At 38.6% G+C, this 15,000-nt stretch overlaps 3 protein-coding genes across 3 annotated transcripts in view; 1 reads left to right on the plus strand and 2 right to left on the minus strand.

Moving 5' to 3' along the window:
* Positions 1-1,279, plus strand: part of LOC138006376 (uncharacterized protein KIAA1958 homolog) — a 6,326-nt gene extending 5,047 nt beyond the window's left edge. The window contains exon 2 of the mRNA XM_068852656.1: positions 1-1,279. This exon is cut by the window's left edge and continues 580 nt beyond it. Coding sequence (XP_068708757.1) covers positions 1-706 — 706 coding nt within the window. The 3' untranslated portion in view covers positions 707-1,279.
* LOC138004960 (uncharacterized) overlaps positions 1-12,589 on the minus strand; it is a 24,885-nt gene extending 12,296 nt beyond the window's left edge. Inside the window, exons 1-5 of the mRNA XM_068851253.1 lie at positions 12,496-12,589; positions 7,510-7,597; positions 6,714-7,059; positions 3,355-3,850; positions 945-1,230 (exon numbers count right to left, since the gene is read on the minus strand). Of these exons, the coding sequence (XP_068707354.1) occupies positions 945-1,230; positions 3,355-3,850; positions 6,714-7,014 (1,083 nt within the window). The 5' untranslated portion in view covers positions 7,015-7,059; positions 7,510-7,597; positions 12,496-12,589. The remainder of the gene's footprint in view (positions 1-944; positions 1,231-3,354; positions 3,851-6,713; positions 7,060-7,509; positions 7,598-12,495) is intronic.
* Positions 12,590-14,017: 1,428 nt separating this feature from the next.
* The window catches only part of LOC138008555 (myosin regulatory light polypeptide 9-like), an 8,684-nt gene continuing 7,701 nt past the window's right edge, over positions 14,018-15,000 (minus strand). Inside the window, exon 2 of the mRNA XM_068855876.1 lies at positions 14,018-14,267. Within this exon, the coding sequence (XP_068711977.1) occupies positions 14,153-14,267 (115 nt within the window). The 3' untranslated portion in view covers positions 14,018-14,152. The remainder of the gene's footprint in view (positions 14,268-15,000) is intronic.

Raw genomic sequence — 15,000 nt, forward strand, 5'->3', positions numbered from 1 at the left:
TATGTTTCCTGTTGTTGGTTCCTCAAGATGTCCGGTGATGACCATCAAAAATTATTTATCTCATTTAAATTCTACTTCCGATTTACTTTTTCAAAGACCTAAAGACAAGAGAAGGCAGAACTTTAACAGTCGAGACATGGTTTGGTACTTGCCTGGTCCAGTGGGTAGAACCACTCTCGATAAGCTGATGACAGAAATGAGCAGAAATGCGGGAATCAAAGAAAACCTTACCAAGCAAAGCCTAAAGGCCACTTCTCAGTCTATATTATCGGGTACCTCGAGCTTGAAAGAGGAGTCAGTCAAGGCATATGAATCCAGCCAAGTCGAGTATCTTTCAGAGTGTTTAAAAAAGCAGTCGTTTAAATCTGATCTTTTGGCCAACTTTGTCGCGAATGAACCTCCGACTTCGCGACATGACCCCAAATTCGTTGGTACAATCATTGAAATTCAGCAGCGACAGCCGAAAGATTCTGCAGCAGGGTCGCCTATTGTTTTGGAAGTACGGCAAATACCCATTACAGTGCAAGAGGAATCGCGAAAGCAAATAATTGTCTGCAGTAGCGGCAAAAACGCAAATGAAGAACATCAATTGGAACGTGTCAATGTCCTTCCTCTTCCAGATATCTTACGCTACACGACACCTCAGAAGCAAGTGATGAATAAGCTGATTCCTATCGCTCCTCGCCCAGAAAAAAAGTGCTCCTAATTTCATATGGATTTTGGTGAAATTTCATTTATGCACTTCATATAGCACGGCAAATTCTTGACTCTCTAGATTCGGTATTTTAATGATGGCCGGATTGCAGACAAAATATCTAGTTAGAATTCCGGATTCCAAAGCCTAGGGTCACAGAGTTTTCTCCTGGATTCTGTAATCTAGAATACTCAGTGTACGTAGGCTAGTTTTCCTCTAATGTCGGATCTGCCTAAAGCTGGCGTTATACCGGAGAAGAGCACAGATTATTTGCAGTGCAGTTGGACTTGTCTTTTCCGGATCTTCCTTTTAAAGAAGACAAACGCGACGAGATCAAACTGCCTTTTCTTCCAAGGTTTGAAGATCTTATGTGAGTTCTTCTGTCGTTGAGGCTGTAAAGGGACCACTGAAAGAGATGTTTAAAGGCAGCCTTGAATTGCTTGTTCATCAGACTGTAGATAATGGGATTTAGAACCGAGTTGAAGAAGTGAAGTCCCTTGGCAACCAGGACTGCTTCGACACCTACTGTACATGTGCTGAAATTCAATAAAAATAAAAGCAACTCAGTGGCCTTCATCTGTTAAATCTCGTTGTTGTTGCTGTTTCTTGTTATTGTTTACTGTTGTTGGTGCCAGCAAGTGCCACCTACTGTATTTCTCTTTACGGATTCTCGACATTATTCTCTGAACTTGAAGATTCACACATCTGTGCCGCTAGACTGATTTACAACGTAAGTCCATCTATCCCTAAACATGAAGTACTTGTAAAACCAAATAAAACTTTCTACTTTATATGCGTAAGAAAATACATGCTTGCATTGCTTATCAGGCTTACTATGATTTGATACTTGACAGTATCACCAACTTGTTTTCAAAACATAGAACTAATTATAATTTAAGGGACAACTTTAAATTTAAAAATTCTAAATCTAAAGCACTTCATGACTTCTTCTCGTGCAAGTATCATCTGGGACTTCTTAGCAACGGAGTTTAAAGCCATGCCAACTTATTCATCATTCAGAGCGAACCAAGTCAATAGACCAAATTTCATTTGGTTCCAACCCCATGGCAACAAACAATAACACCGATGAATTCCTATATTTTTGATATATTGATGTATTATTTTATGTACTAATTGTAAATATTGTACCTTCTATGTCAGGGACATATCCTGGATTTTTCTTAGAAGGGGGTGCACCCCTAAGAAATGACTTAACTGATTGGTGTTAATTTTTTTTTATTTGCAGAATACTACTTATTTTAGAAAGCTGCAGATTATCTCGGGGGAGGGGCACGCCCAATGCACACCCAATGCACACCCAATGCACACCCAACGCATCTCCACCCCTAGATCCGGCTCTGTATGTTACCTAATTACTTCTTTTCTGGTTACTTTATTTATCATTTAAAATTAACAAATTGATGTCAGCTTTTCATGCGTCTGTCTTGTTATTGATCATGAATTGCGTCATAATATTGTCAAAGTAGCTCGCCTCGTGGATCCGCAGACTACTTTGTTATGACGAAATTCGTGATCAATAGCAGGACAGACGGATGAAAAACTGACGTCACTTTGTTTTTTACAATAACAAAAAGGCAGAGGGGTCAAAATTAAGTCAAAACACGAGAAGAAAGCGAGACAAAAATGCGAGAAACTTCAACCTGACGCCAGCAATATCGCGTCATTATCGCATAAATTATAAATTTATGTGTCTGTCCGCAATTAGCCAGTGAGCGCCCGAGAATTTTTGCAGGCATTGTAAAATTAGTTATAGTTATGTGATTTCAAACTTAGTATGTACTTCATAATAGCAGGTCCACATCAAGTATGTATGTATTTATGTATGTTTGTGTTGTGCGTTGTTTTGGTAACTAACAAGAATGTTAACCTCGATTTTTCTCTTTCATTTGGCTTTAGTAATTGTTTTGAACCTCGTGGAATAGTCAGGAAACGTTTTTGTTCAGACCCGCTGTAAGAAAGATATCTCTTCTTACAATCATTGTTTGTTTGTTTTATTCAAATATGCCAAACCTGGGACCAATGCTCATTCATAAATGGCGTCCAATGGATAACTCTTTTTTCTTAACACTATATAGGTTAAGAAGCCTCGTCACGAACGGAAATTCCATGGTATTTTGTCTGTGCTAACGAAGCTGTTGGGGGTAATTAGCACAAGGGCATAGGAGTAGTTTATTATTGGTTGTCATTTGTGACCGAGAAGGCTCTGCTTGACACTTCAAAATCAATACGTGACGTCGTTATGCCAACAAGTACGCCATGACGTCATCAAAACACTCAATTTCCGTTGCCCTTAAGTCAAAATACTTCCTCGACTCAGGGAGTCAACTTAGTGGGTGATCATCGTTTTAATTCTTTTTATGAATTTGATTTTGTTCTTTTGTTTGTTGCCGATGCTGTTCGAAATCTGTTCCTCGCTGTTTGGTTACGTTCTACATTTCCTGGTTGTATCCTGAGGTGTTTTTCTTTATTTCCCAAGTTTCTTAGTTCAAATTAAACCATGATTTCTTATTTCCTTTTTTTTTATATTCCCTGAGAGACCTCCTCGTTCCCAGGGTCTCAACGACAACGACAAAGAGACCCTGGGAACTAAGGTTGCCTGAGGGCTTCATCCTTGACCGGGATTCAAATTTTGAACTCACCTGCACAAAGCAATGAAAATGTTGAGAAAGAAAAAGGGAAACCAGCAAAGCAGGAATGCGCCAATCACAACACCAAGCGTCTTTGCCGCCTTCATTTCCTTAGGCAGGCAAAACTTTTTCGTTCTCTCTCCAATTTGGATGACCATTTTCTTGGCTTGCGTGCGAGAGACTCTGAAAATCATTAGGTACGCAAAGCTCGTTCCCAACACAGGTCCAACGAAACAAAGCGAGAATGCTACTAATTGGTAAGCTCGAGTAGCTTCCCTGCTAATTACTAATTTTATGACCACCATGGTCAATGCGAAGAGCCAAGCTGCTGAAATGGCCACGCCCGTTTTTTGTATGGTTATAATGGAATGATAAGTTAGGGGACTCGAAATGCAAATATAGCGCTCGATGCTGATGAGAAAAAGATGAGAAATGGACGCTACACCGCAAAATATATCCATAGATTGCCAGATCTTTAGAAGCCAGGAGGAAAATTTCCATTGTGGTCCTGTAGTAACGAAGACAAACAAAAGACAAGTTAGCATTATTCTTACTCTTTACATTTTCTTAATTATAAGGCATAATAATACGGGATATTTGCGGGGAATTCCATGTGCTTCTGTTGTTGTTGTTTGTTTTTTATTTTCAGGGACAAATCATTCATAAAACTGGTTATTCCTTTTTTCCTGACAAATATCTGAGAAAACTGCATCTTGGTTCAATGCGCTCCGCTCGTTTGCTGCCTAGCGCGATACCTAACCCTACCCCTAACGATTTGCACAATTAATTAATGTACTGATTAACTCATTTCACACAGCGGCCATGTTGCAAACATCAATGAACCCAGATACCTGCCAAGCAGGAGTCGATAATGACGATTACTATATTTCCAAATTGGGCAATGTTTTGCGTGTGACCATGATCGAGAACAGTATCGATTCTCGCCTGCTTTTGAAGATGTGGAGAATGGCGTCGGAGACCTTCTGAGGTCTTTCTTATCAGCGATATCTGTATGTATGTCAACTGTGACATCCTGAGTAAATTATTACACTATTTTTGAAGTCAGATGTCTTCTCTGGGCATTTTAGGTGTAATTTTAAATAGAAAAACTGGGTATCCTGTGGTTTTTGAAATACCAGCATTTCTCCTGTTACTAAAAAATCATATCTTCACCGCGAGCAGTGAAAATATCATTTTTATCTTTCACATGTGAGAATATGGGTGTCGTCATGGTAACGAACACGATTAGCCAATAAAACGCGAGCTGTCTCTTCATTGTAAGATACTTTTGTGCTTTAACATAATTCTTCTCCACTACATTAACATTTTTTATTGCAAAATTTTACATTATCATGATTTGTTTTTCATAACTTCCATATCTTGTTTTATGTTACACAACATGCGTGTTTGAGCGGTTGGTGACCACTATTTCATCATTTCGAAAATGAGTAAAGCAAGTTGTTTTAAATCTACGCATTTCATCAATATCTATATAATGAACTCGTGCTGAAAGTATCTCTCGCTCGTGAAAGATACTTTCAGCATTCGAAGATAAAATTCGTATCCCCTCGCGACCATGTAATATCCTCTGTTTATTACGAGTTGTGCTGTATTTTGACGAGCCCGCTCAGGCGAGTCAAATACAAACAACGAGTAGAAATACTTAACGATACTACACACCAAAACATCTAATAAGCTATTTATTATCCAACTTTTTTGCGCTGAATTTTTAGCAAATGAATTGTAAACAAACGAGAATGTGTGACAGCTTTGTGCGTACGGGGCAACGTCAGCAACTAAGGGACTGTTCGTTATTTATGGCTAGTGGCCGGGGGGGGGGGGGCTTCGGTAAAATTTTCAAAACCAAGGGAAATGGGGGGGGGGTGTTTTTTTTTAATGCAGTAGAATTGAGGGAGGTAAACTTTTAGAATCCGTTTGTTGCCGTTTTGCAGATTTATTAAATTGAGCTTTGTTTTGAGAACACTATTCCCTAAAAGTACCGATAAACTGGGTCTCAGTTTCGAAGCCAAGATGTAGCGTTACTTAAAGGTCACAACATGTAACTTATTAATCTGTTTGAGCATGCAATTTGATACTACTAAATACCGGTATATTGCTAAATGCTGAAGTACTTTTATCTTACGTACTTCAATATTGTAGTGCTTTTTATGCCGAGGATAACGAGCACTGAACTCGATTTTGGTCTTTACAATAACTGCAGAGATTCTCGCGCGCTCACTGGTCAAGAGCCCTTGTCAACAAGAGTATTGACAGTGAAAATGATGTAATATGTAACGCAACGCTCAGCAATCCCCACCATGTCGGAGAAATTGTCAAAATTTGTTCTCGTATAAGAATTGCAAATTTACACAACATGGACATTGGCGAGTTTCCAAATTTCGATACCGGTGTATATAATTAACTGGGTGCAATTTTCGACGAGGAAAGAGTCGAAACAGAAGAAAATGTAAAGGGAAAATCTTCTCGAAAAAAACTTCAAGGCTCGCAACGTTCTTGAAGCAAGACGAGCACCAAGATGAATACTTGTCGACGCCAAAGGAAAAGCTATCAAAACACATAAAGAGCGTGATAAAAAACAATTCAAGGAAATATTGCTATACATCAATCACTAGCATTAAGTTCTAGAAGCAAATTTATTACACAAATTAGGGCCCGATTACATGGCAAGTTTCAGCCCGGGCTGAAATTTCGCTCCGCCCTCCGTCCGGGCTGAAATTTTGTTGCGATTACATGATGAATTTGAGCCCGGGCGAAAAAGGCAAATTTGCGAGAGAAAATTACGGAGATGCAAAAACACAATTCACGCGTATGCTTGCGTTCCTTTTTCAGCCCGGGCTGAAATTTCATTTCGATTACATGGACTTTTTGCGGAGTTTTCAGCCCTTCTGGCCGGGCTGAAAATCCTAGCCCAGTTTTCCGGGCCAGGATCATTTCAGCCTGGGCTGAAACCTTCTCCATATAACCGCCACTTTCATTTTAAGAGGTTTCTTTCAGAACCCGGGCTGAAATTCACCATCTAATCAGGCCCTTAGAATAAAAAGCAACACGTAAACGTCTATCGATCCACAAAACGTGTTAAACGCTATTTCACAATCAGAGCTTAACATTCTCTGGAGGGGGAGGGTAGGGGGGTAAAATTTTGTGCCAGTGGCATAAACTGGGGGGGGGGGGGAGTAACTTTTGGATATACGCACAAGCGTATAAATAACAAACTGTACAATATCATGGAATATTTGAACTCGTTTCGTGCTTTCTTTGTACAATAACTAATACAGTTGGATAATAAAGGGGTTTTGTTTCTAGTAGATGGAAATAGCTGTTATAAATAAAAAACAACAAAAATAAAGTACCTGTTAACAGATATGCCACCCACACTGGCATAGAAAACACAGCCACTAGAATATCCGTCACAGCCAGTGAAATGACAAAATAGTTGGTCAAATTTCGTAGCTTTCGAAAGGCAACAAATGCTCGTATGACGAGAGCGTTGCCAAGAAGAGCAAGAATGATAATGATGATGAGTAGAAAGGTAGAGACAAATTGCAAGGCAAAGTTAAATGATTCTTGTTTCTCTGTTACTGTCACTGATTCCGTGCTGTTGGCAGCATTGTTCGTGGTGGAGTTTGTCACAACAGACGTATTTAGTGTCATGTAGCCTTATTAACTTGACGCGAATCAGTTATGAATCAATGAGACCTGTAATAATAGGCAAGTGAATTAGAATATATGCGAAAAACAGTCCCTAACGAATGAAAAAGAGTTTAAAGTTCCTATATTTTAATCCATTGGCTCCTTGGAGTGTTGGTGCCTAACGCCAGACAATTTTACTCGTCATCTAGGGGGCGTCCGTGGGGGCCTTGGAAGTGAATGGGTTAAAGCGGTTATTGTAAAATGTAGCCTGGAGAAAAACAACTAAACTGTAATGCTAACCAGTTGGTCCTACAGTCAGTAAAGTGACCGGCCCGGAGAAGGAAGCATGGAGATCTCTCTGTGTGTACCAACAGTATTATGTGTATTCAAGTGTCTTTTTCAGTTTTGATGGGCGTTAGATATTTCCTTATGAATTTGTGGTGACCTAAAAGTTACTTTTATTGTGCAGATTACGTTAAGCTTTTGAGAAAAGGGATTTTTTCCCTATTGTTTTACCTGATCTCATTTATGTCGAACTTTGAGAGATGGCTAACCAAAATTGCGTCTTAGGTGATAACGGCAGATGACTCAGTGCGTCAGCTATCTACGATAAAAACAAATTTAAAGCCATTAGGTAGTCATATTGTACCGATCGTAGGTTGATATAAATTGAATTAATGAATGAGGCCTGGAATTAGAGAAATAGGGGCTTACTTAATAATCAGTACGTAAAAGTAAATATTTTTATTTCTTATTATACTAAATACTGATAGAATTTTTGGTTTTATAAATGATAGCACTGTAATTCTCTAGACTTTTCGTTAAAACAAAGAAGCCTTTGTTTGTGTTGTGAAGAGGTTTCTTTAATCAATGTGTCTGGTCAAATTTTGTCTTTGGACGATTAATGTGTGGTTACTGTTGTGGCCTCACATTCGTGAATATTTCAGGCACCGAGTTTCTATTTCTAAACATAAATCTTTAGCTCTAGTTCTAGTGTCAAGTTTTCGGAATTTGTCCAGTAGCTAACGATGGAGGGGAAACTCGAGATTTTCGCATCCTAGTACAGTTGTGTATTATTGTTATTTACATTATGTTGTCATTTACTCGCCTCACCGACAAACTTACTAGCTAGAATTTCGCGTTTTATTGGGAGGGATTTGAGGGCGTACTGACGAGTAATGGATGTAGGGCGAGTAGAAAAAGCCATAAACGTGCCGACAAAAGAGGTGTTTAGCATCATGGCATTTACGGCAAACGGTAAGCGCCAAGCTGAAATTTTCATAACGACAACAAAAAAAAGGTATTTTTTTTAGTCAAAATAAGCGATTTCTCAGGCTGTTAAGATTTGCCCCTTGTCAACTCGTTTACAGCAAACAGCAACCATGGTGCTAAAAGTTGCGTAATTATGAAAAAAGTTGAATAAGAAAAACTTCTTTGATTTCAGCTTTTTCTTTACTTGTTGGGTACAGACTTGAATATCAAGCAACCTCTATTAAATTAAGAAAAGTGAGAAAAAGTTGGAGGGAGAGAATTTTCTTCGTGCAGTGTAACCTTTCCGTCTCACGTAAACACTACGCTAGATCTATTTAATGTTGCCAAAGCGGGTGGAGACCGGCTTACGACAGATACGTGGTAAACCGGTTTGACGAACATCAGGGCGCATTACGTACATCAACGCGGAAAGCTGACTAACAGCGCAATTAAGGCGACAGGAAGTGCATGTAGACTGAAAGAGAATCGCATGTATTTAAAAGAAACAAAGCAAATAACTTTGATGGCGACTTAAAACATTTTTCGGTGGCAGTAACTCCCAGTAAGTGCTTAGAGGGCATTTTTACCACGTTCACATTTAGTGATTTTCGGGGAAATTTCTGGGATGCCTGGAATCGCGATTTTCGTGATAAAAATAAAGAGGACTCCAAACCCTCTAAAAAAACATGCGGCCCCAAGCGAAATTTTTTATCGCCATTTCCAAAGCCCTTTCGTGAATTTTGACGAAGGTTCAATCAACTAAGTTTACATTAAGTATGGCACAACATAAGTTCCCTGATTAACTGAGAATCCACTCTCACCGTCTTACAATGCATCTGATCAGGATCTCTGACAGCTTCTTAATCTTTTACACGAATTAAGCTCCATTCGAAGTCGCTTTATCCGGTCATCAAAAATTATTCTGAAGATCATTATGAAAGGGACATAAGAGTTATCATAAAATGGCAGCATAGTTAAAACGATTATTCAGACTGTGATGATCGCGTATTCCGTCCAAATTTTTGAAATAAAGGACTAGACAGTCATGTTCCGCCTGTGAAATACGTACAGTTTATAAGCGCGATTCTCTTTGGTAATTTGAACTAAAACGATCAAGCATGAAAATCCCGTTTTCACTAAAGTTCTGCAATGTCAATGTCGCTCGAAAATTATTACTGGCCCCCATCTGAAATGATGGCCAACAGTTGTGTTTTTTTTTTCTTTTTCAGATCAATCAGCGTCATACTGTAAAGAAAGTGATATATATCACTTGTTCATTGCAACACAGCGATATTTTGTAGGCTTCGGCTAGTGGGTTGCAATATTTTTGTCGAATACAAAAAGGATACAATCAAATTGGCATGGACTTCGGCTCTGAAAACTGAGTACGAAATATTAGTATTTATGGACGCGTCGCGTCCGGTTAAAGAGAAACTTTAATAATCGATAAGCACAATTTAGCTTTTTTACAGCTCACAGAATGCAGCTGAATGCGGTTCTCAAAGATTGGCGGCATGCTGTCACTGTCTAGATTATGCATTATTCACTGTGAGAAAAAAGTATCTCGCAATAATTTTTTTACATCCGTCTAAATGCAAACTTATCATTGTATTCCAGCTTGTGTATGCCGGGATATATATTTTTCTTCAAACCGAATGTCGGTCTTTAAGTGAGCTATTAACCGAACAAATAAAGTCATTTGTTACAGAGATTTCCTGCAAAGAACAGTTAAAAATCACGTCGAAAACCTGAACGGTTTTCTAAGTTTTCTACTTGCAGAAAGTACCAGTATATATCTACTGTAGGCATGAATAAAACTGAATGATTTGTTACCTTCCGTTTGAAACTGTCTTCGGAACGTGTCAATACAAATATTCCACAAATTTCCTTCTTGTTCAGGAACCTCTTCTGATAGGGTGTATTTAAGACTTAACCAGCAACGTTTCGCAACAACAGCAATTGTTTTGGCCAGATTTAAGATCGATTTTATCACTGACAGTTCTAAGCTAAATTGTATTTAGCAACCAGCCAACCATCATGCGCATAGACGAATCTCTCTTGGTCAAAAGTAAATATATTTCAGTACTGAATTGCCTATTTACACTGTAAACGGTCCGGAAATATAACAAATGCGTAGTCTCAGGATCCCATAACATCGATTTAAACTCATATCGAATGCACGACCAGTTAAAGTGCCCCTGTGACCAAAAAATCAATTCATATTTTTCTTTAGATTTCAAAACTATGTCAACAAAACACTAAGTGACCCACGTTTTAAGCCTTGATTTCAAAAAGACACCTCTTTATTTTAACTGTAATTTTCCTATTTAATGGTCCGCCATTACTAACATTCTGTTCTTGAGAGAGCTGGATGGAGGAGAAAATGACGTCAAAGGCTCACTAGTTTAAGAATGCAATACGTGTGTACGCCGCAGAATTAATATGCAGCACGAGGGTTTTGGGCTTTCAGACTTTTAAACTCACGCTTTGCATATATAATAAGCTGCGTTCACACGCTGAAATTTTAAGCTAGTGAGCCTCTGACGTCACTTTTCCCTGGATCAAACCGTCTGAGGTCCAATCGGTCAGTTTTGAACGTGAGTAATGGCGGTCCTTGAAATCCAAAACTTACACTCAAAGTAAACGGCCTTTGGATAAAAATCAAAGCTCAAAATTTTGCCAGTCAGGTGTTAAGCAAACACACTTTCAAAATCTGAAGGAAAAAAGGAAGTGGTTTTTTTTATCACAGGGGCACTTTAAATTAATTTTACGGAAATAAAAGCGACATCAATCTTAACCACTCTCAATTTTTAATTCCTCCGAGTTCATGCCCCAGCCAAGAGAGGATTATAATCCTCTCTCTTGCCCCAGCCGATGACGCCTGCGCAGTGTCGGATCTAGGAATATTTTAGGAAGGGGTGGGGGGGGGGGGAAGGGGGGTTAATTGCTTAATTGAAAGAATCGAAGTATATACTCTGACAAAAGCACAGATAGTTTAGGCTGCCATTTTGACTTTGTTTATGTTTTGCATTAATAAAAAGTTCACGATCCATGTCGGATAAACGGTATCTGTTCCAGCAAAAATAAATATACAATAAAAAGCAGATAAATAAAAATACTCTGTTACAAAAGTAGCAAATAAACACTGTAGATTTCTTCGTTATTCGGCGGTATGAGTCGAGGAAATCAGATACTTGGGTGTTACATCCTATGCTAAGAGAGAGGCCATCCAGATTCGAAATAATAGAACTTGCATATTGTAAGATTGTAAATAATTCGTGAATTTAATTTATTTATCAACCAGAAAAATGCAATTGACTTTAAAAAGAAAGGAGCCAAAATGGGGTTGGCTAGCCACCCTATTCACCCCTCTCCCCCACCCCCCCCCCCCTTCCTCCACCCTTCCTTCCTTGGTGTCCGCCCCTGCTGCGTCACCATGACCTCATCCAACGCTGTTCCTATTTTCCCAAAAGACAGACGGGCGGGGTAAGCTGGTACGGGCAATAAACTTCTTGGTCAAATTTCCTCAAATCAGATGGAAAAAGGTACCGACATAGTAGGCTCTATTCGGAAAGAATTTGCAGGTTCGGAAACCGCAAATCAAAGATGAATTTAATGATTTTGCATATTGAAACGTTTGTTAAATGCGGAACAAACCACAAGGCCGAGTATGTTATGTAAGGAATCGCTAAGCGTCCGATAAAAAGCTATTTCGTGTCACATCTTTTACAGACCAGGGTTAAAAAGGATTCAATAGACCTCGAAATCGCTATCAACAGAAAAAGAGACACTTTGAATTGCTTAAGTATCCGTTTCGGTTGACATGTTTTGACTAAAAATGAGAAGTGGTAGGGGCTTTTTGTATGTTATCTATCACGCGTTTCGATCTATTGATTGTTAGAAGCAAAAAAGTGGTCATTTCAGCAAACAAGAAAAATGGTTAGTCGAATTACATATCCTAGTTCTTCCTCCATCAATTTCTTTTTGGTTTTCGGAAAAGATAGGTAACCATATGGCGTTTTATATTCTCCGCTTGGACAAAGTTTTTTCTATTCGTTCATCCACCTTTCCTCTAAATAGTACACTGAAATGGATTTTTTAACCTTATTTTTTTAGTTTCATATTTTAAAATCATCTTTAAAACTGGTAATGTGTGAAGAACAGCTCTCACTGACTCAGTCGACTCTAGCTACCATTCGCCATAAAATAAACAAGTTCTGATTTTAATGAACTCAGATTTAAATTACTCACATTTCACTTGTTTTGGTATCATCCGATATCTACCATTCTTGCATGATGGCTATTTTTCAGTCGCCTTCATAAGAGAGGGAAAACAGCAAACATTTGAAGTGATTATGAATAGGACTCATACTACTGCACCTGTCGGTATTTTAACGAAAAAAAAAACTTTTGTTTGTATCACGACTTATTATTCCAACAGGCACACCTGCCCAATTCACACATCGACAATCAACTCACATATTTAAACGATTTCTAGTTCTGTGTTTTTCCAGGACGAATCCAACCGCGAGCATCATTCAGTACAGCTGTAGTTTTCTTTCATTTGTGTTTTAATTGAACTAACAACGAAGTTCCTTTTTTCAAAACAACAAGTGATTGTCATGACACTGCAAAAAGCAATTAGTATGCTAGCAACGAATTGTCATGTTTCATCAAGAGGTTTTTTTTTTTCACTGATGGGCACCAATATTGTTTATTGTTAAGGTTTCGTTTGTTCGCGTACATGAGGATGGAAAAAACAAAGAGAAAAAACGTGTGTATGATAAAATTAGTGTTGAACGGAGACAATTGTTTTTCTATTCATCATACCTGAAAAGCTGTAGGCGCAAGCAAACAATAATTTCCAGGCTTATATATATATATATATTCTTTGTGGAAAATTCATCAAGATTATTTAGCTTTTCCAGTGAGGATAAGAACAACGGTAAGTTCAACTTGAAATGATATACCCACAAGTTTGAAGTTTTCCTTTTTCAGCAGGTTGTACTGAAGCAATTAAAATATAACTTCTCCTAGGCCTTTGAGTGTTCCTTTTCTTAGTTGCAGTATTTTAAGAATGATTGCAAAAATGCTTTCCTGTGATGATATTCAGCGATGAAAAAGGATTGAAGGAGAGTTTTCGGAAAGAAACTGTTTTACCAACTACGCAGTGCACGTGTGGAGAGGTTTGCCTGAAATCAACGTTTTAAAACTGGAAAAAGAAGGAAAATGGTTTCATGGGGGGAAATTTAAGGAATTTCTGCAGGACATACCAATTGACTCGAACGGACACAACTCCTTTATTAAGCAGGTCATTAATTCCAGGGAACGCTGAAAAAACAAAAAGTTGGGAAACCTAAAGGCGCTTTTACACTGTGATATGTTTCGTGCAACTTGTCTCGCAATGTTTTAGCGAAATTGTGGCGGGACAAATTGCACGAAACATTTCACAGTGTAACATACCCTGCAACGGCTAAAATCGTCATTTGCGGGAGAAGTTGCAAGAGCCGTTAGCTTTTACTTCGTGTAGAAGACGCACATGACGTAACAAAAGCTTTAGGGGTCTTTAGGGATTTAGAATTCTGATTAGGTATTGTTTCACGATTTTTGTTCTATTGTTTTACGTCATGTGTGTCTTCTACACGAAGTAAAAGCCGAGCCGTTGCCGAAAATATATTAAGTTCTACTTTTCGTGCAACTTGTCTCGCAACGATTTTGGCCGTTGCAGGGAATGTTTCACTGTGAAACTCGCACAGCTTTTGATCGAATCGAATACTTGATAATAAAGCTTTATTTCAAAAGTAACTAATATGGATAGTAACATAGCAAACATAAAATATAATTGTATCCAAATTAAACAACCCAATGGATAAACATTAAAGACAAGTTCGGTGAAAGATCTTCCGAATCAGTCGTCCTTGGAGCCATGTTTGATTGTCTTAACAAATTCCACATAATTGAAGTTTCCGTCGTCGTCCGCGTTTGCTAAGTGAAACATTTCCTCACACTCCTCTTCAGTAAACCTGAAAGATAACGAAACTCAATGTGATTCATAAAAAAAAAAACGGATTAAAAGCTCAATGATTCCGATTTTGAAGCTATCAATATTGAGAACAAACGCACAAATTGTTTGTCAGTCATCTGCTTTCAGCTTACAAGTTTCATCCAGCTGAAAACATCATCAACCGGATAACTCACGTTAGTTGGCCCTCTCCAGCGGGTTTCAATGAAGTATTAAGCCCCGGCTACACCTTGTAACATTGTCAGAAGAACACGTCCCAAATTTGTTATAAAAACTCCTCTAACAATGTTGGATACGCATATAACTCTCACCGAATGGAGGCTCAAGTGAACGGTTGACTTGCCGTGTTCAAATTCCGGTCAGTGTAAAACGCAGACTGCAGACCGGGGGTAAAATCCAGACTGAGGGAAAAATTTAATAATAATTAAAAACGAGTCATAGGGATAAAATAAAGAGCGTTCGTGATAACAGGCATGTTTTAGCCAGCTTAGAGTTTGGCTCGAATGAGTATGTCTTTTAAGGATCTGCCCCTTTTGTACGAAACGCTCGGGGGATCTTTCAATATTTCGCTAAGCTGCGGTTGTTGTTGGATTGAATGCCAAGATTGAATGACAAGATTCGTACGTACTTTGCGCAAATCTCATTTTCGCATGTGAACAATAGGCCATTTCCGAGTTCATGCCTGCGTCCTCTTCAAAGAGAGTCTAAGTGCAAAGTTTTTGTTATGAAAATTA

The sequence above is a fragment of the Montipora foliosa genome, chromosome 6 (assembly GCF_036669935.1).
Source record: "Montipora foliosa isolate CH-2021 chromosome 6, ASM3666993v2, whole genome shotgun sequence".
Classification (NCBI taxonomy): Eukaryota; Metazoa; Cnidaria; class Anthozoa; order Scleractinia; family Acroporidae; genus Montipora; species Montipora foliosa.